At 39.2% G+C, this 26,557-nt stretch overlaps 5 protein-coding genes across 8 annotated transcripts; 4 read left to right on the forward strand and 1 right to left on the reverse strand.

Moving 5' to 3' along the window:
* The first annotated feature begins 7,260 nt into the window (after positions 1-7,260).
* Positions 7,261-10,741, forward strand: LOC116207580 (soluble inorganic pyrophosphatase 4-like). Its single transcript, XM_031540588.1, has 10 exons — positions 7,261-7,356; positions 7,454-7,496; positions 8,320-8,457; positions 8,584-8,612; positions 9,111-9,176; positions 9,255-9,362; positions 9,725-9,790; positions 9,863-9,983; positions 10,087-10,168; positions 10,368-10,741. The coding sequence occupies exons 3-10, from the start codon at positions 8,322-8,324 to the stop codon at positions 10,408-10,410; spliced, it is 651 nt and encodes a 216-aa protein (XP_031396448.1). The 5' UTR covers positions 7,261-7,356; positions 7,454-7,496; positions 8,320-8,321; the 3' UTR covers positions 10,411-10,741.
* A 326-nt stretch (positions 10,742-11,067) lies between these two features.
* LOC116207579 lies at positions 11,068-13,224 on the forward strand. The gene is made up of 3 exons (XM_031540587.1): positions 11,068-11,546; positions 11,812-12,145; positions 12,881-13,224. The coding sequence occupies exons 1-3, from the start codon at positions 11,231-11,233 to the stop codon at positions 12,897-12,899; spliced, it is 669 nt and encodes a 222-aa protein (XP_031396447.1). The 5' UTR covers positions 11,068-11,230; the 3' UTR covers positions 12,900-13,224.
* A 566-nt stretch (positions 13,225-13,790) lies between these two features.
* LOC116207582 (histone H2B.8-like) lies at positions 13,791-14,393 on the forward strand. Its single transcript, XM_031540589.1, has one exon. The coding sequence runs from the start codon at positions 13,885-13,887 to the stop codon at positions 14,290-14,292; it is 408 nt and encodes a 135-aa protein (XP_031396449.1). The 5' UTR covers positions 13,791-13,884; the 3' UTR covers positions 14,293-14,393.
* Positions 14,394-15,926: 1,533 nt separating this feature from the next.
* LOC116209594 (histone H2A) lies at positions 15,927-17,161 on the reverse strand. The gene is made up of 2 exons (XM_031543284.1): positions 16,833-17,161; positions 15,927-16,369 (listed from the first exon to the last, which is right to left on the reverse strand). The coding sequence occupies exons 1-2, from the start codon at positions 17,040-17,042 to the stop codon at positions 16,130-16,132; spliced, it is 450 nt and encodes a 149-aa protein (XP_031399144.1). The 5' UTR covers positions 17,043-17,161; the 3' UTR covers positions 15,927-16,129.
* A 3,237-nt stretch (positions 17,162-20,398) lies between these two features.
* Positions 20,399-26,178, forward strand: LOC116207648. 4 transcript variants are annotated; one of them, XR_004156955.1, is made up of 5 exons: positions 20,399-21,004; positions 21,379-21,700; positions 22,190-22,696; positions 24,059-24,494; positions 24,580-25,030. XR_004156955.1 is itself a non-coding variant. In XM_031540691.1 (4 exons), exons 2-3 carry the CDS (start codon positions 21,392-21,394, stop codon positions 22,655-22,657), a joined length of 777 nt encoding a protein of 258 aa, XP_031396551.1. In that variant the 5' UTR covers positions 20,399-21,004; positions 21,379-21,391; the 3' UTR covers positions 22,658-22,696; positions 25,803-26,178. The 4 variants fall into 4 exon arrangements, 3 of the variants coding, with proteins under 3 accessions (XP_031396551.1, XP_031396550.1, XP_031396549.1); XM_031540691.1 differs by lacking the exons at positions 24,059-24,494; positions 24,580-25,030 and adding an exon at positions 25,803-26,178; XM_031540690.1 differs by lacking the exon at positions 24,059-24,494 and having other exon boundaries at positions 24,580-25,022.
* The last annotated feature ends 379 nt before the right edge of the window (positions 26,179-26,557 follow it).

The following is a 26,557-nucleotide window of genomic DNA, read 5'->3' on the forward strand; positions in this document are numbered from 1 at the left end:
GTTGACAGAGGGGAAATCAATCATGATATTGGTTAAAAACCTGGTAATCTTTCCAAGTACTCGATCGAGAAATTCTGCCTCTCCCACGTTTCTTCCATTTTATGCACGTGTTATCTCTTAAAACAATTGTAAGAGGAGAATTTAACGTTGGGAAAGGAATTAAATTCCTAATCATAATCCTCAGGAAATTTCCGGTTACAAGAGAAACACGTGAATATGATGTAATGAGATAAAAATTTTATAATAACTAATAAAGAAATACGAGTAGTCAAATCACGAAAATTGAATCTGTAACTTATTGGTTGACGATGTCATTACACTGCAACCTCTTTCTCAGTATTCGACACCTTTAAATCAATTGGGTAACGATTAAATTATAAAAAGAGGAGATATATATATCATATATGTGTGTGTGTACGCGAATGAACGTTCTCCATGCTGTTTTCATGTTCATGAAACTTTAGGGTTGGGATCGATGGTGTATTACGGAACTGACAAAAGCCAATAGAATTATGGAGATGCAAAGCACAAGATAAGAATGAGATAGCTGCATGCATATCCTCACGTATATACGAGAAAATTCATAAAGAACGGTTCCCATTCCATCTTTGTTGCATTATTTTCCAAAGTAACAAAAGCAATGTCGACTTTGGGGAGTGACAGATCATTCATAAGGGCATCTCATGGAATCAGATGATTAATTCTTAGATCAATCGGTCTCATTCAATGCGGATTGTGGACCCGTGTAAGACCAAGCGATGCATGGTTGTTTGTAAGCGCTACACGAGTCACATTCCACTCTCTCAGTTGTTAAACTTTAATGAATACGCACTCTTACACAACATTTCGATCATAAAAATTATCTAGATAACTATGTAGCAGGGTGTGTATAGATGTGCTTTGTTTTTAAATAAGTGACGAGACATTACTATGGGCAAAGGGGTTGACCCGACGATCCAATACTATTGATTCTTTATGGACCGGACCGGTTGTCGAGTGTTTACCCATGAAGTTTACCTTCATGGACCGGTCTAGAGATAGCCTTCATGGGCCTAATTTTGGCCCAATAAAAATGTCAGCCCAGAGATGATGAATTGCAATCCTGTGATACCCGTCCTAATAGAAATTTTGTTCATCTTGAACATTGTGACCAATTAAAAGTTAACATTTAACATTTAACAAGATCTGATCAATCACACTAGGTAAAAAGTAAAATCTTGAAGCAACTGAGAACAAAATGATCATTTTTGGTCAGGGCAACCCTATTATTTCTTCTGATATTTTCCCACATAAATGGAATGGATGGTAATTTTGACCACGGTCATGGGCAATGATTGGCCTTTCCCCGTCTTACGGTTGGTTTGAGAATGCTATCAAAAAGTGCTGAAATAAAATTACTGAAAATGTAATTATTGGTTTCATAATAAGTTTAAATGTTTAGAAGATATTAAAAATTGATATATATATATATATATAAATATATAAGGACTAAGAATTGAATTGATATATACAATGATCAAATTAATATCTATAAGGACTGAATTGATGTATACAACGATGAAATTGACGTATACAAGGCCAAATTTAATGAGCAAATTAATATTTTCATTTTTTATATGGACGAGTTATATCGATCCGGTCCCTCTCATAAAGTAAAAATAAAAAATTACTTTTTCTTTTTTCTTGTCATAAATAACCGAATGATTAACACTTCAGATACAAAATAAGTCAAAGGAATTTTCATAGGCACCTATTAATCTATTGTCGAGAAAATCACGGTGACAATCATCAAAGGTAATTCAACCAATGGTTTGCAAAATTTGCACCAAACAAATGTTTCTCCTTAATCAACCGAAAAATTGTTTCTCCAAAAAAAAAAATGGAAAGGAAAAAGTCCTCAATAGACTTCCACCGAATACTATCTCATATATATAATTTGTAACATCCTTCATCTACGATTTTGTGTTGAGGAAATCATGAACTGAAGCGTGTATGAGAGAGCATATGCGGATGCGACTATTATTATTAATTAGGTGCCAGCAAATGCTATATATATATATATATATATATATATGCATGTTATATTGTCCTTATCAAAAAAAAATTGTTATATTGTTAATTAGTTGTGGTTTGCATATATATGATTTTTAAAACACAAAAATAATTCTGGTAAGGAATCACGTTGGCTGTATAAGAATGATAGAGTATTTAATCGGAAGATCCTCGAAGATGCTGTGCTTTAGACAGCCTAAGTATCGAGGATGTGATATATATATATATATAGATGGTTGTGAAAGACACTCGTCAACTCTGCCCCCCAATAAGAAAATAAAAATAAAAATGCTACAGTAATTATATATATATATATATATATCAGTAAATTAATTGGTTTATTCTCCAAAGTCAAAGGGAGAAAATTAATTAAAGAAGGAGAGAAAGAAGTTGGGTGGCATGCATATACACTGGGGATATTGACTGGTAGGTTTTTCTATTATACATATAAATATAGATATACACACTAGATATACACATATGTAAGTATTCATGTACTGCAAATGAGAAGAAAAATGAGTGCCAGCCATTGATTCGAGGGTTAATGGACGAGCGTTCTTGGGCAGCTCCTTCCACATATATATCGATCCCAACCCTTACTCATCTTCTTCATTTTTTCTATTAGGGAGAGATATGCAACCAAAAAAAAAAGTATATATATTGGTTGGCAATTCATATTGCTTTCCAGCCGCCTCCTCCTATATGTGGCCTTCATAACTACACATCCTTCGACCACGAACATGAGGCCTTGGTTCATGCTGCCATGCATATAGAGGATAAGTGTTGTAGTATCAACTTACTGTTTCCGATTCAATCATTCCTAGGACGACTCGGCAAAAAAAAAAAAAAAAGGACTATTAATCATATATCATAGGGTGTTTATTACAGAACTTTTGCACATTCTGTTGCTTGTACTAATATATGATTGCATTGGATATTATAGATTTTTGACTTTATGCTATATATCTCTTCATTGACGAGTAATTTTTATCAGTTCCTATTTTTTTTTTTCCTTACACCGAAAAGAGAAAGGAAACTTTTCCCCGGTTCAGCTAATAATTGGTAATATACTTGATACAAATATTGTATGAGACGACAAGCGGTTTGCACGCTAATATTGTAATCAAACGTTATTTTGTCACGGTATACTTATTAGGACGAGCTTATTTTGACAGGACCCATAACAAGTTCTCTATTATGCTTCGATTCGTGCGCGCGAGTACATTAGATAAATATTTAGATGGAGAAGGAGATAGCGAGAGACTTGTCGAAGATGATAGCAAAAGGGGCCATCACGTTTGTTGCAACGGCATGGCGGTACATTAAATCTCGGCTAGAAGGATTCAGAAAGGTTGAGCTGTTGAAAATTGAAATCGCAAGGGCTAGCTGTTGCGTCGGGGACAACAATTGATCTCATTCAATGCAGAATTTCGACCCATTTAACATCAAGCGTTAATGCATGGTTGTTCGTAAGCGGGTCACATTCCACTCTCTCAGTCGTTAACGCATGGTTGTTTGTAAGCGCTAAATGAGTCACATTCCACTCTCTCAGTGGTTAAACTTTAATGAATATTCACTCTTACACGACATTTCGATCATACGGTGTATAGATGGGCTTTGTTTTTAAATATGTGACGAGACCCGAGGATCCAATACTATTGATTCTCTATGGACCGGACCGGTTGTCGAGTGTTTACCCATGAAGTTTACCTTCATGGACCGGTCTAGAGATAGCCTTCATGGGCCTAATTTTGGCCCAATAAGAATGTCAGCCCAGAGACGATGAATTGCAATCCCAATAGAAAAATTGCTCATCTTGAAGATTGTGGCCAGTTAACACATCTAACATGTAACAAGATCTGATCAATCACACTCGGAAAAAAAAAATTAAAATCTTGAAGCAACTGAGAACAAAATGATCAATTTGGGTCTGGCAACGCTATTATTTCTTCTGATATTTTCCCACATAAAATCATGTGTTCATCTCACACAATCAAATGGAATGGATTGTAATTTTGACCGCAGTCATGGACAATGGTTTGCCTTTCCTGTCTTACGGTTGGTTTGAGAGTGCTATCAAAAAGTGCTGAAATAAAATTAATGAAAACATAATTATTGGTTTCGGAACAACTTTAAATGTTTAGAAGATGTTAAAAGTTGATATATACAAGGAATGAGAACTGAATTGATATATATAATGACCAAATTAATATCTATAAGGACTAAAGATGTATACAAGGACTGGACTGATGTATACAGCGACAAAATTAATGTATACAAGATCAAATTTAGTGAGCAAACTAATATTTTCATTTTTGATATGGATTAGTTACATCAATCAAGTCCCTCTCATAAAGTAAAAAAAAAAAACACTTTTCCTTTTTTCTTATCATAAATAACTGAATGATTGACACTTCAGATACAAAATAAGTCGAAGGAATTTTCATAGGCACCTATTAATCTATTGTCAAGAAAATCACGTTGACAATCATCAAAGGTAATTCAACCAATTGTTTGCAAAATTTGCACCAAACAAATGTTTCTCCTCAATGAACCGAAAAATAGTTTCTCCAAATTTATTTTTTTAAAAAAAAAGGAAAGGAAAAAGTTCTCATGATACTTCCACCCAATACTCTCATATATATAATTTGGTAACATCCTTCATCTACGATTTTGTGTTGAGGAAATCATGAACTGAAGCGTATATGAGAGAGCATATGCCGATGCGATTATTATTATTAATTAGGTGCCAGCAAAAGCTATATATATATATATATATATATATGTATGCATGTTATATTGTTATTACTATATTGTCCTTATCAAAAAAAATTGTTATATTGTTAATTAGTTGTGGTTTACATATATATGATTTTTAAAACAAAAAAATAATTATGGTAAGTAATCACATTGGCTGTATAAGAATGATAAGAGTATTTGATCGGAAGATCCTCGAAGATGCTGTGCTTTACACAGCCGAGCTATCGAGGGTGTGATATATATATATACATATATATGGTTGTGAAAGACACTCGTCAACTCTGCCTACAATAATTATATATATATATATATATATAAATCAGTAAATTAATTGGTTTATTCTCCAAAGTCAAAAGCAGAAAATTAATTAAGGAAGAGGAGAAAGAAGTTGGGTTTCATGCACATACACTGGGGATATTGACGGGTAGGTTTTTCTATTATAAATATAAATATAAATGTACACACTAGATATACACATATGTAAGTATTCATGTATTGCAAATGAGAAAAAATGAGAAGAAAAATGAGTGCCAGCCATTGATTCGAGGGTTAATGGACGAGCTTTCTTAGGCAGCTCCTTCCACATATATATCGATCCCAACCCTTCCTCATCTTCTTCATTTTTTTTACTAGGGAGAGATATGCAACCAAAAAAAAAAAAAGATTTTGTTCATATTGCTTCCCAGCCGCCTCCTCCTATATGTGGCCTTCATTACGACACATCCTTTCGACCGCGAACTTGAGGCCTCGGTTCACGCTGCCATGCATATAGAGGATCAAAGTCATATATATTTAGATGTCGTGATGATCTCTAACCATTCGTAAGTGTTGTAGTATCGACTCACTGTTCTCCGAATCAATCATTCCTAGGACGACTCGGCAAAAAAAAAAAAAAATCACACTACTAATTATATATCACAGGGTGTTTATTACAGCACTTTTGCCCGTTCTGTTGCTTGTACTAATATATGATTGCATTGGATATTATAGATTTTTTGTCTTTATGCTATATTTCTCTTCATTGACGCGTAATTTTCATCAGTTCCTACACCGAAAAATAATAAGGAAACTTTTCCCCGGTTCAGCTAATAATTGGTAATATGCAGTTTGTACGATCTGTCAAATGTCTCTATCTCTCCCTTATAAATCTAACTTCGTTCTCTCCCTCTCCTTCGATAGGTCTCACTCGCACATGCAATTTCCTCACCATTAGAGAAATCTATGCCTTCCTTTTCGACTAAAAGAGATCGACAGATATGTGAAGTTTGCAGCTGAGCGAGCATAGACAAGTTCCAACTTGAATTTATCGTATCTGATAAATACGTATTTGTAGGTATTGGAAGCACAATAATATGTCGACAAAAAATTGCGCTATGTGAATGGTATATTTGTATCTCTCTCTCATTCATGATGATACGATCAAGACCAACCCCATACCACATAAACTCGGAGGTATGGGATGTAGCATGTGTGGCTTGTCTCATCGCCTATGTCATCGGACCATTTACATCAATTGATATGGTTCCCCCGATTTAAGTTTTTTCTTTTCTTTTTTAGTGTGAATTTTGATATCTGGAAGTCCAATTAGGTCTTGGCTAATTTAGTCGAGTCGAATCGGTCCACTAAGCCGTAAAGCTCTCACAGCGTGAATTTTCTGCATTCACAATGACTTAAACTCGAGACAGAACAAGCGCCGAACTGCTTGAACCAACCTATATTGGTAAGTTTTTCCTTTTTTAATTTATTGGTATCCACTAGTCAATATTCTTAGTCATTTTACTTTGCTCATCGATCGATCGATCGGAGCATTGTCCATTGAATATTTCCCGAATAAAGTTCGATTTACCTTTTCTTCTTTTTCTCAGGGAAGGAAACAAAATACATGGAATGTGACGAAAGGGAATTTCACTTTGTGATCCCCATTGATTCTTTGGTTCTTTCCTTTTTCTTTCATATAGTACGGTCTAGACTCCGTAAACGCTACGCACATACATACTATGGTATATTCCAAGCTAACTAATATAATCTATAAGATCATCAAATGTAAATCTATTTGGTCTGACGGTATAACCTCTCTCCAAATTGACGGAGAGAGAGGCGGCTGAAGAGTCGGAAATGGCCGGTAACGGCCGCGCGAACCGAAATTCGCCGCGCGAAGGAAGACCGTTAGGAAGATGGTCCCTGTCGGTCGGTGGGCCCAGGGCCCAACTCAGTGGCCTAATCAGAGTCCGACTCACGACCCAACGGGCCTGCCAGCTGGCAGCCCGGAGAGAATGTACATTACGGGGTTTTCATTTCCATGGACCGGAGCACTTTTCTTTGCGACGTCAGGTAACTAAACTGAGCATTTTCCCTCTTTTCCCTTTCCCTTTCCCTTTCCCTTTCTTCGCTTTATTTATTAGTTTATTTATTAATTATTTATTATTGACGGTGCCCTTTAAATAGCAGGTGGAAATAGAGCGGGAACGTGAACCAGCTTCGTGCGTTACTTCTTCTTCTTCTTCTTGTTTTTCCTCCTCCTCCTCCTTCCAACTCCATTTCTAGGTTTTTCTACTTCTTTGCAGCTTCTTCTGGTTTCCGTTCATTCCCGTTTTGAGATCGTCGCTCGCGTTTTCTCACTGGCGGCTCGGTTGTTCTGCAGGCAATCTAGTTTCTTCGTCTCAGGAGCTGAAAAGCTGCATCAGGTACATTTTGGGCTTCAATTTCGGTTTCAGATCGCCATTTTCGAGCGGTTTCTGTAGCTCTCTCTTGAGTCCGTAGTCTGATTTTGTGCTGCTTCTTGTGCTCGACGCAGAGATTCGCTTGAGTAAGCGAGAAGCGCATGCATGATATTTTGATTTCTGTACCAGCATGTGTGTGTGTGTTTTTGGTGCTGTGGATCTTGTCAATGATAAGCGAAATTTATGCGATTTTTGACCGAAATTGCGCATTCCACAGTTTTGTGGAGATATGATTGACCATGACTACACGCGACTTCTTTCGGTTCATTTCTTATCAGTTATTTTGCTGTCTTATATCTACAAGAATGGGGATTTCAGGCTGAGTCTCGCTCGATTCAGATTCCAAGCAACTCATTATATATTTGAGCTGATCTTTGAGTCTTGGTGAATGGTTGTTTAGCCTTTCTACGGAGCAAGGCTAGCAGCATAATCAGTTATTGAGGGGAAAGAATAGCTAAGATCCTAAACGAGTCGTGCCAGAACCCTCTGGGCCCGTTTTTGAAAACTAATGTGCTGGTCGCAGTTGCTGTTCTCTCCTGGTTTTGAAGCAAAGAAGATAAAAAAAAGCAAGATGAACTACTCATTTTGCTGTTGCGAGAGAGTCATCTATAGTCTTTCTGTTTCAATGCCACCAAACTTACTATTAGCAAAAAACTGTCCCATTGGAATTTCTCTATAAATTTGGTGAATTTATCAAGTTGGTATGATCTGCTTCTGTTTTGAATACTTGATTTCTCATAACAAAGAAACCTTTGGAAGACATTCTCTGAATCGTCTCATTTTGCAGTGATGGCTCCGCCTAGCGAGACTCCAGTCAAGGGTGCTGACTCCCAGCCTCGCTCACAAGCACCGCTGAATGAGAGAATCCTTTCATCCTTGACCAGGAGGTCTATTGCTGCGCACCCTTGGCATGATCTTGAGATAGGTACAGAGTGTTTTTATTTTTTCTGCATAGAATGGAAAATGCATTATATGTGGTCCTGCCTTTTTCTTAAAGGTCTGTTTAGCGCTATGTAATTTCAAGTTTTTTTCCTTTTCCATCTTAATGCAGGACCTGGAGCTCCAAAAACTTTCAACTGTGTAAGTTATTAAAATCATTGGCTGTAGTAACAAAAGGATATTATAACTGCCCTATGAATCCCTCAATTGATGATCAAGTACATATGCAAATATCTACGTTAATTTCTTTCTTTTCTGGCAGTGGCAAGTATACAGAAAACACATAGTTTATACGAACTGCAATATCAACAACTCTTGGGCATGACATGCCGACGTCATTTGCACTTCTAACTAAAGGAAGAAAGATGGACATGAGCAAGCCAAACCCTGTTTTTGCTTATAATATTACTTGATTTCTTATCTGAGTAAAGCTGGACCTTCTTGAGTTTGTTCTCAGATAACATTTTTCTCCTAGTGGTTAAAACTCTTCTGTCAGAGTAAAAGAGATGTGCTAAATATATGGAAATTAGTCTGATATTGATTGGTAAAAAAAATCTGATGTTGTTTGATCAAATAATAATATAATATTTTACCTAGTCATCTAAAAGGACTCAAGTATATCATGGCAAATTTGTGCAGGTGATTGAAATTGGTAAGGGGAGCAAGGTGAAATACGAACTTGACAAGAAAACTGGACTTATCAAGGTAAGTTGAGTGAACACATTTCTCCGAGCTTATTCTGTGGTGTTTGTTGAGGTTTTCTTGATGGGCTCATATGCGCAGGTTGACCGTGTGCTGTACTCATCGGTTGTGTATCCCCACAACTATGGTTTCATTCCCCGCACTCTCTGTGAGGACAACGACCCCTTAGATGTCTTAATCATCATGCAGGTATGTCACCTCATGAGGGTCTCTGTTCTACATGTCATTGTTGTATTCATGCACAGGGCGTTGGAAGAGCTTCATGTATTAATTTTGTACTTTCCAATCTCACTAGTATCTTATTTAATAATAAAGTAACATTGGATGCGTATTTGAAAAAGAAAAACTGATCATGCGAGAAACTCTTAAACATCGAAGCACTTGAATTAAATTTAAGATGGTCTCTGTTAAGTCCCTTAACCCCATTCCTCAATTTGAGATTCTTACATCTCAATTCTTGGGATGTTTAACTCACTATATATGCACAGCTTTCTCAAACAATTAGATGCAAAAGTTCTCTCTCTTAACATATTGTTAACTGATTTTCGTAGGAGCCTGTTCTTCCAGGATGTTTCCTTCGGGCTAAAGCCATCGGCCTTATGCCTATGATTGATCAGGTATATACTCCCATTTAACCAAGAGAGATTATTCTTCTTATTGTTGTATGTTTATTAATTTTCTCTACACAGGGTGAGAAAGATGACAAAATAATTGCTGTTTGCGCTGATGATCCTGAGTACCGACACTACAATGACATCAAGGAACTCCCCCCTCACCGTCTGGCCGAGATTCGTCGCTTCTTCGAAGACTGTATCCTTTCTCTGATGTTTGGATAACTTTCACTCAATTTAGTCCTCTTTTAATACATCAATACTCTATGAGCGACTTTTAATCCTTAATAATAACTGATCAGACAAGAAAAATGAGAACAAGGAAGTTGCAGTGAACGATTTCCTCCCAGCTTCTGCTGCCCTGAAAGCAATTCAGCATTCCATGTAAGTAAATTAATCTATTCAACTAAAAAAAAAAAAACGATTATCACTAATCTGGTCTCAAAAATGCCTCGTGATTGTACCGATGTCCCAAACTATAAAAAAATTGTTTGAATATGGTTTAATTAGTTATGCAGTTTGACTTATGTGATTCTTCACATAATAATTCCGGACAACTTTTCTTCTTCCTCAAACTGATCAGGGATCTGTATGCAACCTACATCGTGGAGAACTTAAGGCGGTAGAGTCGTCTCCGATCAGCGAAGGATGCCAAAAAACTGCAATATTATCTTTTATATGGATGATGACGATAGTATGAAGTCCTTTCCATGTGACAAATACTCGTATAGTTCTGTACTTTTGCTACTCTCAGGAGTTACCGTAGTAATATGTTGTCTTTGCATTTTGTGGATGGATTAGCATCACGGTATGCTCATGTTTACAGTTGAAGGGAAGAAATGGTTCCCCCCTTGTAGATTGTTTTGTTGTAATGTCACTTGCTTTTGGTCCATTTTTAGTATTCCACGCCTACAATTTGTTCAACTATACATTGGTAATTCACCAGTTGTTTTTACACTGCTTGTTTGTATCTGTAGCAGCTGTAATCGATAAGCATCTCATCTCAGCCATGTAGTTTGATCCATGGATGCAGTGCGACCTCCACCCGATATTCGAGGTTGACACCATTTTGTTGTTCGATGGGACGCCAGGTTCATTCGTGTAAGAATGACATTTCCCGTGAAGAAATCAATGGATCCTTAACCAGTCGATTGCAACCCTGAATTGGGCCCTCGTTCGTGTATAGCCCAATTCTGAACTCAGCCCCAAAATTACCAAAAATTAAAATAAATAAATAAATAATAAATAAATAGAAAAAAGAAAATCCAATATCGCAAAATATCCCACCTGAGTGAGGGTGTGGCCAAAAGAACCGTAAACCCTCATCGGGGATTTCCTTTCAATTGATTCTAAAACCCTTCTCGCCCTTACAAAACCTCTCTTCTTCTTCTTCTACCTTTTTCTCCCTGTATCACTGCAACCTGCAAAATCTCATCCTCGCCAAGCATGAGCTCCTTCACCAATTCCACCACCAACTTCGACAATCTTCTCCTCCAAACCCTGATGGGCCGGCTCCAAATCCGCCCGCCACAACCCTCCTCCGCCGCCGCCGCCTCCCACCACCCTCTCATTTCTCAGTCCCTTGAGGACCTCCTATTCGACGCCGTCAACAACCTCTCCGACTTGGACGATGATGACGATGAGGACGACGACTACGGGACTGATTCTAAAACCCAGCTCGCAAGGGAAGAGTCCAAGCTCGAGAAGGAAATCATCAAGGTGATCCTCGCCGGCAACACCGATTCCCTCAAACCCAATTCAGGTCCGTCCCCGTGTTTTTACTAATTGTTCGTAGTTGAAATCTACCCAGCATAAGTAGAAATTGGACTTTTCATTTCATTAGCAGCATACGGTTGGTTGATCGATTTACATGATGAAGATAGTCGACTCAACGAGTTCAGATTTTATATGCGGAATCTGATGGTCCTCCTGCTCATATGATTTTGGCTAACATCTCTCGATGAGTTTATATGCAAAAACACCAAATGTGATAGTATCGCTCGTTTTGATGTTTGTCTATTAACAAGGTCAAGCTGTCACCATCGGCGAGCACCATATTTGTGTCGGGTTCCACGAGGAAACCGGATCAGAGTATCGGGTATGGGAGTGGCACGGTCATATTATGCTCTTTGATGAAGAGGAGGGGTATATGCCCGAGTATATATACGGGAACTACTTTGAGAGATTGAAGGGTAAACCACGAAGAGGAGTGGAGGCTGTTAAGGACAAGGAAGAGGAGGAGGTGGAGAAGAAGGAAGAGGAGCAGGTGGGGAACTTGGGGTTGAGAGAGTTGATCGATGGTGGAGAATCAGCAGGAGCAGCTCGGATTCTTCACAGGAATGCCAATGCTGGTTCCCCGAGGTGCATATGACTAATCCTTCGTTTGTCTTGAATTATTTTATGATGCACATTTGTTTTGCATTGCCGCATCTCTTTGTTGATGTGTCTTAGATCCATCTCTTTACAATGGCTTTAAGAAGATATGTCGTGTTCGCTTCTAAATCTCCCGAGTGTTAAAATCGTTCAGAATAAATTGATCTCCTTTGGAGTATTTGCAAACTTTGACACGGGCATTTATCATGTGGTCATAATGAGAATTTTTCCTTCCCGTATTTTTTGACTCTTGATTTTCGCTATATTACCCCGCATTAGATGCATTTGGTTAATGTTTGTTAGAGTTGCAAGTTTGCCCTCATAGTTCGATCTAGTGCTTTGTTGGTGATATATGTGCTTTGGGGGAGCTTATTTGTGGTTCTAGGTTTGATCTAGATCTTACTCGATTGAGAACATTCGAGCAGTAGCTCGGGCGTTAATGATTAGTCAAAAACATGGAGAAACTATCACCTGCAACTTCACCCCACGAACATGACTGAGAAAAATTGTCTCGTAGGATGGGCTAACATGTATGTAACATCATTGGCCTTATCGGCCTTTTTTTTTTTTCCCTGTGGGAAGTATTGTTTGGATATGTTTATCTTTATTATAAATTTCTGCCCATGCCAACCTGATTAGGCTTAGTGTTTTCTTTTTCGTTTGCTTAGCTTATTTTTCCAACTTTCTAACATTGGATGGCTATTTCTGTGCATATATCTTCAGCGGTATGAAATACATCTGACAGAATTTGACTGCGAAGATCCCCGACCGTTTTGATAAAAATAAGTCTTAGGATGGTGAAAGATCAAACTACGCACAGTCATATATCCTGCGGGTTTATGTTGCCTCCGTTGATCCGAGGTTCTGCCTAGTGTTCTGTCCAAAGAAGATTCAAGTTTGACAGTGCAGAGGATTGCCATTTATTTGTATGTCACTGTACTATGATCAGTTCTTCCAAATTAGCCGAGTAATTACCCGAAGTAATATATCGGTTTCACATCTGTTAACGACTCCTGCTGTTGCTTGTGGGATTTGTTTCTCTAGTCTTTGGTGTATTTCTTCTACTACTCCTGAAGCTTGCATAGCTGATGTGGTCATGGTGAAAGAAGGGATCAAGTATTGCTTGCTCACCTTCGAAATTGATGCTTCCAATGCTGATTTTGCTCGCCATCCTTTTTCACGAGCATCATGTGATAGGGTTAGCTGTGCAGCCGGTCGATTTTAAAACATAGTAGAACCCATGTATATTCAATTCAGTGCACCTTTGAGATGTAAAAGTTGCGACCCATATCATCCGGAAAACATGCCATCTATTGTTCGTTTCCGACTCCGGGCTGATTCATGAATAGTTCCATCAAGTAATTCTCAACATCTTCAAATTCACAACTCTTATTATGCCCCGAGGTGGAACGAGAATTTGATCGTTAGGTTGGTATTGGATATAGTTGGGCTCATTCCACGCCTTAGCCCATGCCAATAGCTCTTCCGGGCCCAATCAATTTTCAGTCAATCGACCGATGTGAGCCGCTCACGTGGCTCAGAACGGACGGTTAGTAGGCGTCCAGCTCATCGATCCGTGAACATTTTATGTGCCAATAGAAATCTGTCTCCGACTCTTATATAACCTTCTCGATCTAATCCTTTTTCCAGTTGCTCGCAGTTCGCGAATTTCACCAAACTCCCTGCGCTGCATTTGTTTGTCTCCTCCGCTTCAGAAGCGATCGTCAATGGCACCGAAGCCCGCAGGGGAGAAGAAGCCCGCAGGGGAGAAGGCCCCGGCGGAGAAGCGGCCGAAGGCGGAGAAGAAGATCTCCAAGGACGGCGGCGACCTGAAGAAGAAGAAGAAGGCGAAGAAGAGCAGCGAGACCTACAAGATCTACATCTTCAAAGTCCTGAAGCAGGTCCACCCGGATATCGGGATCTCCAGCAAGGCGATGGGGATCATGAACAGCTTCATCAATGACATCTTCGAGAAGTTGGCCCAGGAAGCTTCTAGGCTCGCGAGGTACAACAAGAAGCCCACAATCACGTCTCGGGAGATCCAGACCGCAGTCAGGCTCGTCCTCCCGGGGGAGCTCGCCAAGCACGCCGTGTCCGAGGGCACAAAGGCCGTCACCAAGTTCACCAGCTCCTAAAATTTGAGTTTCGTATAGTAGGGTTTCAGTTTTGATTTCGAATTTTCTGATGTTATTATTACTACTGACTGATCAATGAAATTGATATGTTTCTCTCATTGCAAATTTGCGACCCTGCTTCCGTTAAATTTGAACCGATTGGAAATGGTTGGAGGGAAACACAATCGATCATCAGACATAATAAAGCGGTGAACTTCGATGTCAAACCTGCAAATCCTGATCAACTCAATTGTGAGGCAAATGGCTTCAAACAGGTTCTGATCACAGCCTGTCGTCACAGAGTAATCTGTCTTAGCAGTAATTCATTTCAATTTTGACGGATGTGATGAACTGCCTGTGATCTGTGTTCTGCAAAGATTGAAATGCAGTGTTCTTGGGCAGGAGAAAAACATTTGTTAAGGGTTGTTGAGAGTGAGACGATCATCGTGGGACTGAGAAGTAGAGGGTGTTCCGAGCCCTGTATTTTTCACAATACTCGGGCCTAAGGGGACTGATTTCAAGATTTTATCGGATCCTACCGTTGAATCCTGAAATCAGAATCCGGAACCTTTGTATTATATCACAGGTATCGGGTACGGGTTAGAACCTATAAATTTTTTTCTGACTAAATAAAATAAAAAATGTCACGTACATGATTAGTAATAATACTAAATAGAATATCAACAAAGATTTAGATTAATTCACGACAACAAAAATATAATATATCTCATCAATTCACCGATAAAATTAAACATCTATAATACGATCTCACACAACAAAGTGACTATATTCTGATTCATTAGAAGAGGTAATATCTTTACTCTTTTCTTTTTTTTTATAATAAATAACATGATTCGGGTACCATGTAGGCATGAATCGGACTAGAATCATTTTTTACCGATTTCTGATTTTAATACCCGAAATCTATCATATTTTCAATACGAGTTACCCGAACTTTATCCTAATGGGTAGGTTCCGACCGATTCCAAATATACTCAATACCCCCTGGACACCCTACTGAGAAGCACTAAAAAACAGGATGAGTGGTTTTGCAGGAAGTGGGATGGCTTTTAAGGACATAATATGATATCTAAACCAAGTGTGATGGATGTGAGGAACTGCAGATTGCTTTTAATTGCAGAAGTGTGAATCGCTACCTGAATTAGTGGAAGTCAACATCTTCAGGTTTGATGCTTAATCAATTGTCTAGAATTCGTGTCAATCCTTCAAACCCATAAGTGAATGCAATATATATAGTAGCACACAAGCTTTTTCAATGCGGGGCAATAGGTTGTCATCTTCTCTTAAAGCTTTTGCATTGATCTGCAGTACGAGCTATATCTATTTATCTTTGCATATCATCTGCTCACACGGCTATACGTCTCATAACGTTTATGAAATTAATATCGAATTAATATCAATGGCGATGACGTGAAATACTCTGTACCGAGAGACATCCGCCACCTTGCTAAATGGCAATAGATGCGGGAAATGACTTAGGATTACAAGGTAGCCATCGCGCTGGGAAAACAAGTTATTATGTAATGTACCATTTCTCAAAATATTTATCCGTTTGACTTGAGGGGACTTCAAGCAGATTCAGGAGCAAAACTTGTGGAAGCTGAAGTAGGGAAGGTGGAATAATTAGCCAAAGATTTGGACTTCTCGCAATCTAGAATTTGGACTTTCATTCAATTCAAGCAGAATGATGTTCAGAAAGTAACGCTAATTTCCAGTTCCTAAACAACACGATCGATCGATCACTACAACCCAGAGAGAATTACACGGAGATGATGCGTACATACACAAGGAGAGCAGTCAAGGGAGGAAGAAAAGCACAGAATCAGTAGAAGAAAATCTAAGCCTTCTTGGGGGACTTCGTGGCCTTTGATGGGGACTTGGGTTCCTTGGTGGCCTTGTCAGTTTTCTTAGGAAGAAGAACAGGGTTGATGTTCGGAAGGACTCCTCCGTGGGCAATGGTCACGCCCGCAAGCAACTTTCCGAGCTCCTCATCGTTCCTCACTGCCAAGAGGACATGCCTCGGGATGATTCTGTTCTTCTTGTTATCCCTCGCAGCATTACCAGCCAACTCGAGAACCTGCACCAATTTAAAACGCAAACATGTTATGTTAGACCCGATTAACAATCTGGTTGTCGTTGCAAAGAGAATCATTGCTGCAATGGACTGGTACACAAACAGTTGCTTAGAATTTATCGTGCAATCTTCAGCCATATCTAAGGAAAGTCCTAAATGTAGCTTGTATGGTAATGGAGCTCGACCGAGAAGTTGGCCATGGAGATGAAATCTACACTCAATTCAGTTGATTGCTAAAGCAGAAACCTAGACTGAGTTGGAACATACTCTTCAAATGGTAATGATGCCCACATGGTCAACCTTCTCGATAGCACAATCATAAATAACTACATATGACTTGTATCTTCCATGGCGAAACCCTAAATTTGGGACTTTTGACCTAAACATCCCACTGATCTCGAGCCCAAGTCAAGAAAATGTCTAAAACCAACGCAAAAACTAGAAAAAGGGGGGGAGCTGAATCTACCTCAGCGGCAAGATACTCGAGCACGGCAGCCAAGTATACCGGAGCTCCGGTGCCGACACGCTCTGAATACCTTCCCTTCTTCAGGTACCGACCGATACGACCGACAGGGAACTGCAGGCCGGCCTTGACGGACCGGGAAACGGGTTTCTTCTTCGGGCCGCCTCCCTTCCTACCGCCGGCGCCCTTCTTCATCTTCCCTCCGGTTTCCATAGCTGCCAAAGTATCTGCTGAATTTCTCTCGAGAGACAAACGGGGGGCTGAAGGAAGCTCGCGGTGCGGAGTCGGGTCTGAGGAGGGAAGGAAATGGGGCTGAAAGCAGAAGGTTTTAAATGGACAGGTGACGATGTTGCGGGAGAACCTTGGATTGCTGATGGAGACGATTCCGACCGTTGGATGTCAGCTCCATCGACGGCTGTCCCTCGATGAGCTGGCGATCCGTGTGAAGGCAAAATGGCCAATGAGATTGAGCTCAAAGCGAAGGATGTTAGTGGGCCTTTTGGGCCTTGGGAATATTCCCAGCAGATATGGCATGTTAATAAAATTATGTTTGGTAGTACAAAGGAATAAATGTTGCGACTTGAAATCTCCATAACAGTATAATAGACCGTTTATTACCATCAAGGATGGGTCCATAATTGGACTTACGGTGGGCGAGATCCTTAAACGCGGATAAGGTTCTTTTTTTTTTTGGAGCATGGGGAGCGAGTACGACAAATTTTAAAGAATAATATGCAAATTCTCTTAAACTAAACGATCCGACAAAAGAATCTAATTAATGTTTTAGTCTCAATCAATTTTTTTTAGTGTACATTTTTTGTATTCACAATGAATCGAACTCGAGATCTTAATTAAGCAAAATAAGCATTGAACTACTTAAACCAATCCACGTTGGTGTTAACCTGATTAGCCATTAACGAGTAATCCTAGATAACCTGAGCGAATTTAGCCAAGGGGATGTAGAAATAGCACCTTAAGATCTCCAACGTGTCCAAGGCCTTTTGTTCTTTTCGGCATCTGTTATTTTTGGTTCTTAAATCAGAACAGTTTGTAAAGATTTGATTGTTCGAAATGAATTTCTAAATTTGCAAATTTATTAGCATCGAGTACATAAAATGATAGGTCAAATTCTTGAAATTTTTGGGGAGCTCATTCGAGAACTTAGTCTTATATAGAAGAAAATAAAGGTTTTGGCTAATCTGTTCCTGTCTAATACAAGGCCGTAGGATCAATAGCAAAGGATATTATAATACTCTTGTATATATTCTTAATTATCTATACACATAAGAAATCGCTCTTAGTTCAGATCAGTAGAACGTGTGGGTCTACAAAACCTGATGCGGTAGGTTCAAATCCACATAGCGTGAATTGGGTCAAGGTTGGATTAAGCCGAAAACGACACTGCGAAAATCGAACAATTATCTCGGTGCTACTTCTAGCGGCGGACGTGTCATTACCGTACGTATAAGAACCTTCCCCTTGAATAGCGTCCAAGGAAGACCAATGTCTTTTGGCTACAATTTAGTTACGTACTTGAGAGTGCTCCTAAAGTAATTTTTCATCTCATGGTCGGTCGTGTTGTACACAAATTGACGACCAAAGACAGATTGCAGACTTGGAAATATGGAGTTGCTTGAATGTGTCAATTAATAAAAGTGAAATAATTCTGTGTCTGTGATGGTGAATCTAGAGATCATTAATTTGTTTTGTTTTTCACGGGGAAGATTTCATCAAAGACCACGTTGGCATTTGATAAATTCAGTAATTTAAAATTAAAGAAAGAAATGTATAAGAAGAATGGATAAATAATAAGGATGATAATATGTTTTGTGAATAAGAAATGACACCGATAAATAAAAAATGATTTATTTTATTAAGTCAAATATTTTTACTTAACTCGTTAAGTAGTTTTTGATTTAATAATTAAGTAATATAGGATCCCATTTCTCATCTCTTCCTCTTTTTCTCATTCATTTTCCTTTATCTTGAAATTAACTTGTAAAGTACTTATTTTGATTAAGTTAAAACAAATACACTCGATTCATTTTCGAAAGTCAATGGTGAATGCATGGGTTCATGAACCTCATTTTGCATCAGGGTGGAAGGGAAAGAAATAGAGACAGGCTACATGGGGGAAACTTTGCAGGACATGATAATAGGATGTTACATTAATACATCATCTGGTGATAAAACACAAGTCTTGAAGAGCAAAAGTGCCAAAGGGAGGGCTTTTTATCGCAAAACGGAATTGGAGTTGGCAAGTTTGGTATATTTGGATTGCTTTTTTTGCTGAATGATACATTTGGGTTGCTGGTTTTGAAACTCTTGTACATTGTTTATTATCAATGAAATAGCACACAACTCATGAAAAAAAAAATACTAATCATTGTTCTAATATTTAGTTTAAAACAGAATGGTTATGCAATCTCTACCTTGTTTAACACGTTGGTATTGTGAGGGGGTTTTTTTGCTTGGTCCGCAAATGTTAAATTATAAGGAATGTTAGATTGATGGGGAAATAAGCCCGACAATGTCAGATATTTTGGAAATTTACTTATCGTGTTATGTAAGTACGCTGTGTTTCTTGAAATATACACCGTGTGTAATGTAATATTACTATATATGTTTGCTGTGAAAATATATTGATTGAGGTTTAGTTTGAGAGAGTTGTTGCTAAAATAAAAGCGTTGAAGTATAATTACTGAAAAATTAGTGCTGATTTTAGAATAAGCAAAAAGCGTTTGAAGTATAACAATTTGAAACTGCTGAAATTAAAATTAATACTTAAAATTGAGAATAAACATAAACAATTTTTATAAGTACCTATCAATTTGCTAGAGAAAATTACGTTTCTAACAGTAAAAATTAGTCAAACTATGAATTTGAAAGAATTCACAAAACACTGTTTTTGTTTAAAATTTAATAAAATAAGCATTTATTAAAATCGCGACTGTAGTCCGAAATGAAACGATATGTAATATTATAATATTACTCCCTTTTTTTTGGTAATTTATAATATTACCCTTTATTATCCTATAATGTCGGGAATATGAGATTCCCAACCGCAATCCGCAAACCAGCCAGTGCGTTTGGTTTCAGAATTAAAGAAACTTTGATTTTGATTGTGGAAAAAGACAAATGTTGTGTAGTGTGTTGAGTTAAAGTTAAAGTTAAAATTTTTTACTTAGGAAATGTGTATTTTTGTTGTGTAGTGGGTTGAGTTAAAATTAAAGTTAAAATTTTTGTGATTTTAACCCTGAAAACAAACGCAAATTCAAATTGACCGCGAATCTTACGATTGATCCTTTGGTGGACGACGGACCTATTTACGCAGGCCCATGGGCCTCTCTACTATATCCTTTGACCAAATTCGGCCCAATATTACGGCCCCGCCCAGCTTCGGCCAGTAAATATCTCAGGCCTAAGCGAACGCAAAACGACAGAAAGTTGGGGCCCCCGTCGCTATGAAACGTTGACGGTGGAGATCGCTCTTCGTCACCTGCCACGCAATCGTACCCGTCCATCTCGCCGAGGAAATGTTTATCCTGAGAAGGCACCGCCTCCGCACTGGGTCAAACCCCACAGCTGTATCGTTATCCCGTCTTCTTCGTCTTCTTCCTCTCTTTTCATCTTCATTCGCTTCTTCTCACATCTGAAATCCTCTTTCTGTTTCCAATCGCGAGCTTTCACTTGTCCTCCCATGGATCATCCACTGGATCGCTGAGTCAACTCGCAGGTGCAGTTCTATAATCTCCATCCTTTGGCATTTCCGGAGTCCATTCCTCAATCCGCATTCTGCCGCAGCGACACTATTGAGATCTGATCGGGGGTTTCGAGCGAGGGCGTGAGCTAGGGTTTCGAAGAGCATCTGACCATGCCTTCGGTGCCCCTTGAGCTACTCCTCAGCCCTATTATGCCTTCTTTAGCTTACTTCCATGGCGGTCTCTGCTCCCATCGCCTGAAACACCTCGAGAAAAGTGATCGGCGCGGTAATCTTAGTTAACATCAGGATCAATTCCATCCCTCTCGTTGTTTTCTGTTCTTTTTAGCTGTTTCAGCCTTTCCACTTTGATCTGTACTCGTCATCTTCGAAGCCAATCGAGCTTTCCCGTTGACAAATTTTTGATCGGGAGTAGGCGGATCTCCACCATCAGCTTCATTATCGTTGCGATCGTGTAAGCCATCTCTACTTTCTTTTACTTTTCTGATTGTGTACCGTGAGTCAACGAGCTCCTGATATCACAATTAGCTTCGCTGAAGCGATGATTGCATCCGTTCGTTCTTTGACCTAGCTCTCTATATACGGTTCTGTTGAACTTGTGAGGATAGATATTTATATCTTATATAAATTAATCCAGTTCTAGCCCCATGATGCTTATTCTGACGATTGATTATCTATCCATATTGGTGGACATATATCGGTCATATTTACTTGTGTCTTTGTAATGCAAAAGGTTATTATGCCCAGTCAATGGCAATAGTGCAGTTCACTTATTGTCATGCGATTTGAAATTTCTAATTGGTGTCTTCCTTTTGCTCTTTCTGGCAGATATATTCCATTGATGGACGAATCCTTTCCTTTTGATGAGCCTCATTTCGATGCATCTGACATTTTGGTTAAAGAACTGGCCGGTACTCTGCGTACATCTGTACGGATTGCTGACGATCACGAAATGGCCGATACCTCTGATGGGGAGGAGGAGGAGGAGGAGCTTAATGACTATGAAGGGTGTGCAATCACATCTACTCAAAAGCATCTGAACAGATATGTGAGCTTTCCATCTCCAAGGAAGACGATGTCTCCTTCATCTTCTGATAAAGAAGATGAGGAATCTGAGCCAGCGTTGCCGGAACTATTTTCTGAAGAACACGTGCGTTTCGGTCTAGTTTACGAACTTTGTGATTTTTATTTATTTCTAGTGGAAATGGGCCCATTAATATCTTCCAATAGTATTGTATTACCTTAATTTGCCTTTACTTTGCTACCATGGTTACTTTATTTAATTTGATTTTAGTTTCTACTGATTTACAAAAATCCAGACAGACATTTTTTAGTATGGATGGCGAAGATTTCGTCATTCTTCCATTTTCTGGATAAACTAAAGTCTTGCCTGCTTAAGTTTTCTTATAAAGTAATGTGGCTATGCATTCTAGCCTCCATAGACATTTGTTAAAAAATGGAGCTGGTTACCTTATTCATTTAATGCGGTGATGGTGATGAAGCTAAACAAAGAAAAATAAATAAATTTATTTGTCTGTTCCTCGATCACTACTTTAAGTTCTCTGAAGCTTGTTCTCGTTGTTCATCAGGCCACAACAAGCTTATTCTGTTTTGCGTTATCTTGCTTAACCCCTTGCAGGCACCTTTAAAGCTTGTCTCTGCCATGAAAGGTAGCCGTGAGAAACTAGGGGCAGCTCAGAGAAAGCTGAAGGTAACATGGGCTCCCGATGTTTACGACCCACCTCCGACATCAGTGTCTCATGTCGTGAGAAGGGGCACGAAGCAGCAGAAGCTGTCCAGGAAAGACAAGAGACATGGCAAGAGAGGCCACAAGGGAAAGGACTTCTCTCGAGGCAAAGGGAGCAAGGACTGCTCAAATGGGGCTACTGGGAAGGATAAGAAGAAAAAGAAGAAGAAGCAATTTGGCCAAACCCCTCCAAGCTCCAGTACTTGCTATAAATTGCTAGATGCTAGTAATAGTGTAATGGATCCCAAGCCAGATCAGGTGGAGAACTTGGATATGGGCATTCTGGACACCTCCTGTGGGAGCAGCTTCTTGAAAATATCTTTGACTAAGCCACATTACCCTGTTGCAGAGGCACTGTGAGACAGCCATCTCCAACCAGTACCTGGGCCATCTTCCCAGGTGATGTATATAAATAATATCGTCGACTGTTTTCTGTTTCATGACTGATGTTCTGAGAATTATGCAAGTCTGCTTGAGCTTGTTACTGTTTTTGTTGGAGTCTTGACCTTTAATGTTCGGGACAACCTTACAATGCTAAAATGTTTCGGAAAATTATTGTTCTTGGGTGTATATAAATAATGCTGTCAGACTGTGTTGGGTTCGATCGCTGATGGTCGTAGAATCATGCAAATATCCTTGAGCTTGTTACTGGTTGTTTTGGAGTCTTAACCTAAATTATAAGAGCTGTATACATAGGAGATATTGTTTTGGAACTAGAAGCGTAATGTTTTCTATCGAATATATCCTAGGAGGGCTGACTGAATTTTTATATAGAAAAACATAGCGTGAGCATTGACAATGGCTTTAGAGGTATACAAGCCTTGAGATATAATCTAGAGCATACATAAAAAGACTGCAGCGAATAATCTGACAAGGAAAAGAACACGATCAAATGTAGCATGAAATTGATAAACTCAAACCCTAAATATCAGTAATTCATGTTAAATTTCTATCCCATTCCCACAATTCCATTAAATCAAACCTACATGACCTAAATATCATAAAGGAATCATACAACTCAAGGACCATCAGAAAAGAAAAACTGACATATGAACGATAGAGCTACTGTGATTTAGTAAAGTTGGGAAGGCTATTAGTTGTTGGCTAATACATTACACCGTTGCTCGACTTTCGGTCTTGGTTCCAGCTGATTGCCTTAAGTATTACCTCCTTCCTCAGGCAGTGTTGACCTTCTCACAGCAACTATGGCCATGTAAAGTTCCTCCCCGACTCTGAACGACCAAACCTGGACTACATCGCCTTCTTTCAAATTGTTATCCTCCACAAAATCGGTCCAAACCCCTGTGGTCAGCACGTACATGATAGATACCTTCCCATTTTTCTTTTTCATGTGCCATCTCCTGAAGCTCAGTTCGTGCATATGGCGTGATGGTCCTATAACCTGAACTGGAATACCTCTCTTTTCAATGTCACTTTTCGTGGCTGGCAACTTGACTATTTCCTTCTCCTCTTCCCTTAGGAAATTGAGGGATAAGATATTCTTCTTAGATAGCAACAGGCGCTTGTAATGTCTTGCCACGTCACTGCTGGTGAGCTCTTTCTGGCAGACGGGGGTAATGTCTGTCCCTCTTTGCTCGCGCTCGATCCAGTCCTTCCATTCTCGAGGCATTTCCACGGGATCAAAGGGTGTAGGCCCTTCTTCCTTTGGTTTTTTTAGTGGCCTTGGCTGCTTGAGCCTCCCCGACAGAGGTCTCTTCTTCCCTCTTGTCGAACTTTCTCTGACCTCCTTGACCTTGCCAGAAGCTTGGATTCCCAAGGGCTGCTCCAGTTTTGTTGAGGACTCTCCGGCCTCATGACAGCTGTGAGGGCCGAAAGGAACCTCGACTCTTAGAGACCTCGGCCTCTGCCCTTGCCAGTGAGGAAGAACAAAGGTTTTGGGGACTTGGTTCTTCTGGTATGCAGATTCCCCATCCTTGTGGGACCTCACCCACTCTGGCTTCTCGACGGGACGACAGGTTCCAAAGGGCATCTCTCTTCGCACATCAAAGCGAGGGGTTTGAACAGTCCTCGACGGAACCCCAAGTGGTTCTGCGACCAGCTTCTTGCTTGCGACTTTGACCACTTCCAGTAATTCTTCCGTCACGGTCATGTTCTCGTGTCCACGCCCCATCATATCTTCCAAGCAGGGCGCTGCCTTGTCGGACTCCCCATTCATTTGGCTGCAACGATCCGCTAGGTTCTTCGTCTCCTTTTCTTGCTCCATTCCATCTGCCATTGTTGCGTGAATCTGCTTATAATCTGCCCTTTTTCACCAATTTCAGGTTTTGATCCTCTCTAAAGTCTGCACGCTCTCTACTTAGCGTTGTCAGATGATCAACCATGGACAGACGGCTGTTGCATTTATAAGGGGATATAGATAGATCCTAATATTACAGTTTACTAGTCGTCTCATCTTCAAGAGAGAAGAGATTCAGAATATTTAGTCGTCTTATCTTCAAGGGACAAGAGAAAATCTTTAGGAAAAATTGTAGCGGTAGAAGGTCGTAAATGCTATCTATCTTCAAGGGACAAGAGATCAAGGGACAAGAGAAAATCTATAGGAAAAATTGTAGCAGTAGAAGATCGCAAATGCTATCTATCTTCAAGGGACTAGAGATTCAGAATATTTGGGAGAAATTGTAGCGGTAGAAGATCGAAAATGCTATTGAGCCTTCAGGTATTGTAATGAGATGACTTAGTTTGAAATAGGAAATCCTTCTATAAATGATATCATAGTATCTTTGCCAACAAAAAAATATTTTTATGAGAGATATTTCCTAATTTATAGTACTTATTATCGTGATTTGCTCTGGGAAAAAGAAAAAAAAAAGATTTTAGCGTTTTATGTAAATGAAATTGCAAGTAAACACGTATCGAACAAAAAAAAAAAAGATAAGAGAAAATACTGTAATCCTTGGTTTTATTTTGATTTGTAGCGTGGGTTGTGCTCCGACATCTTGATTCTGCTATACTTCTCTTCTCTTCCCTTTTTTTTTTTTTTTTCAAGACAATCTTATTTCTATTCCTTTAAAAAATGAACCAGATTATATTGAGTTCTCAAAAGAAGCCCAATCAAAATCACACATTGCCTCTGCTGCTCTCTCCTGTCTCTTTCCTCTTCCCTCAGCTCAGCAGTCAGTACCCTTTCTACATGAATTCCTCTTCTATCTTTATCTCCTTCACCTACTGTCTCTCCCTCACTATTTCTTGTACCGAAGAACTATTATATATATATATATATATATATCCTTGAGGCGCAATTGATTGAATAATGTTGTTAATTTGATAGAAAAGCATGAAGAAAACAAAATCTAAAACGAGGGTAATCATTGGTTTGCGATATTGTCAGTAACTTATGTTAGGGTTGTGTTTGATTGTTTGTGCTCCCTGCTTTTCTTTCTACCTGGTGGGTTGAGGAAACAAAAAAGAGTGAAAATGGTGACTAAGCTCAGAGTAGAAAGCGGACTTGCAGAAGTTGCAGTGATGATTTTTTTATTTTTTGTAGCCATTTAAATGGTTCGATCTCTGTAGAGGAGGGAGGCAGCCTCGAAGTGGATCGGTAAATTTAGCAGGCAAGAAAGATAGCTGCATCTCCTTTTGTTGACCATTTTGGGAGGAGTAGGTAGAGGAGGCGGAGGGAGTCGGTCGGGGGCTGGGGTGAGGGTGCGGAGATGAGGGAGAGGAGAAAGTGCATAATAAGGGAGAGAGGAGGTGGGGCTATTTCGAAAATGAAAAGAATTTAGGTTGTTTTTTATTTTTATTTTTATTTCTTAAAATTTGAGAGGGAGATGAATGGAGTTGAGTAGAAACTTTTTTCGGAACCAACTGCGACCCATACCAGAGAATATACCGACGACCATGGTTCGATTTTCCTCATTGAATGAATCGGCTTTGATACCAAAAGGTCTCTGCCAAAATTTTAAAAAAAGATTATTGTTTTTTTAACTAATGTAGATGAAATTGTAATGTAACGTTTTATACAATTGGCAAGATCAAGAAGTGTGTTCAAAAATTTCTTGTAATAGGTTACCCGTCGTATGCTAACCCCTCAGAAAAATTTTTGTTCCACTGCCAGTACTATTGAAAAAAAAAAAGATGATCTTTGCTTCTCGTCAGTGTTTATTAGAGGTATATAATCGTCTGAGGCTCTTTAGAAAAAGGGACGACTATTTACATATCTTGTAACCGGTTATTTAGTCTGCGGGGAACGATATAAGAGCGGTATATATAAAACTTCTTAAAAAAATTATAAGTAGCCAT

The sequence above is a fragment of the Punica granatum genome, chromosome 5, assembly GCF_007655135.1.
Source record: "Punica granatum isolate Tunisia-2019 chromosome 5, ASM765513v2, whole genome shotgun sequence".
Taxonomy (NCBI): Eukaryota; Viridiplantae; Streptophyta; class Magnoliopsida; order Myrtales; family Lythraceae; genus Punica; species Punica granatum.

What these genes read in the sequence shown, in the direction of transcription:
- LOC116207582 (XM_031540589.1), top strand. Translation starts at nt 13,885, where the DNA reads ATGGCACCGAAGCCCGCAGGGGAGAAGAAGCCCGCAGGGGAGAAGGCC.
- LOC116209594 (XM_031543284.1), bottom strand. Translation starts at nt 17,042, where the DNA reads ATGGAAACCGGAGGGAAGATGAAGAAGGGCGCCGGCGGTAGGAAGGGA. An exon ending in TCGAGTATCTTGCCGCTGAG is followed by an intron (nt 16,370 to 16,832) that starts GTAGATTCAGCT and finishes AAATTGGTGCAG; the next exon opens with GTTCTCGAGTTGGCTGGTAA.
- LOC116207579 (XM_031540587.1), top strand. Translation starts at nt 11,231, where the DNA reads ATGAGCTCCTTCACCAATTCCACCACCAACTTCGACAATCTTCTCCTC. An exon ending in TTCCCTCAAACCCAATTCAG is followed by an intron (nt 11,547 to 11,811) that starts GTCCGTCCCCGT and finishes TCTATTAACAAG; the next exon opens with GTCAAGCTGTCACCATCGGC.
- LOC116207580 (XM_031540588.1), top strand. Translation starts at nt 8,322, where the DNA reads ATGGCTCCGCCTAGCGAGACTCCAGTCAAGGGTGCTGACTCCCAGCCT. An exon ending in AGAAAACTGGACTTATCAAG is followed by an intron (nt 9,177 to 9,254) that starts GTAAGTTGAGTG and finishes TCATATGCGCAG; the next exon opens with GTTGACCGTGTGCTGTACTC. An exon ending in TTATGCCTATGATTGATCAG is followed by an intron (nt 9,791 to 9,862) that starts GTATATACTCCC and finishes TTCTCTACACAG; the next exon opens with GGTGAGAAAGATGACAAAAT.
- LOC116207648 (XM_031540691.1), top strand. Translation starts at nt 21,392, where the DNA reads ATGGACGAATCCTTTCCTTTTGATGAGCCTCATTTCGATGCATCTGAC. An exon ending in AACTATTTTCTGAAGAACAC is followed by an intron (nt 21,701 to 22,189) that starts GTGCGTTTCGGT and finishes AACCCCTTGCAG; the next exon opens with GCACCTTTAAAGCTTGTCTC.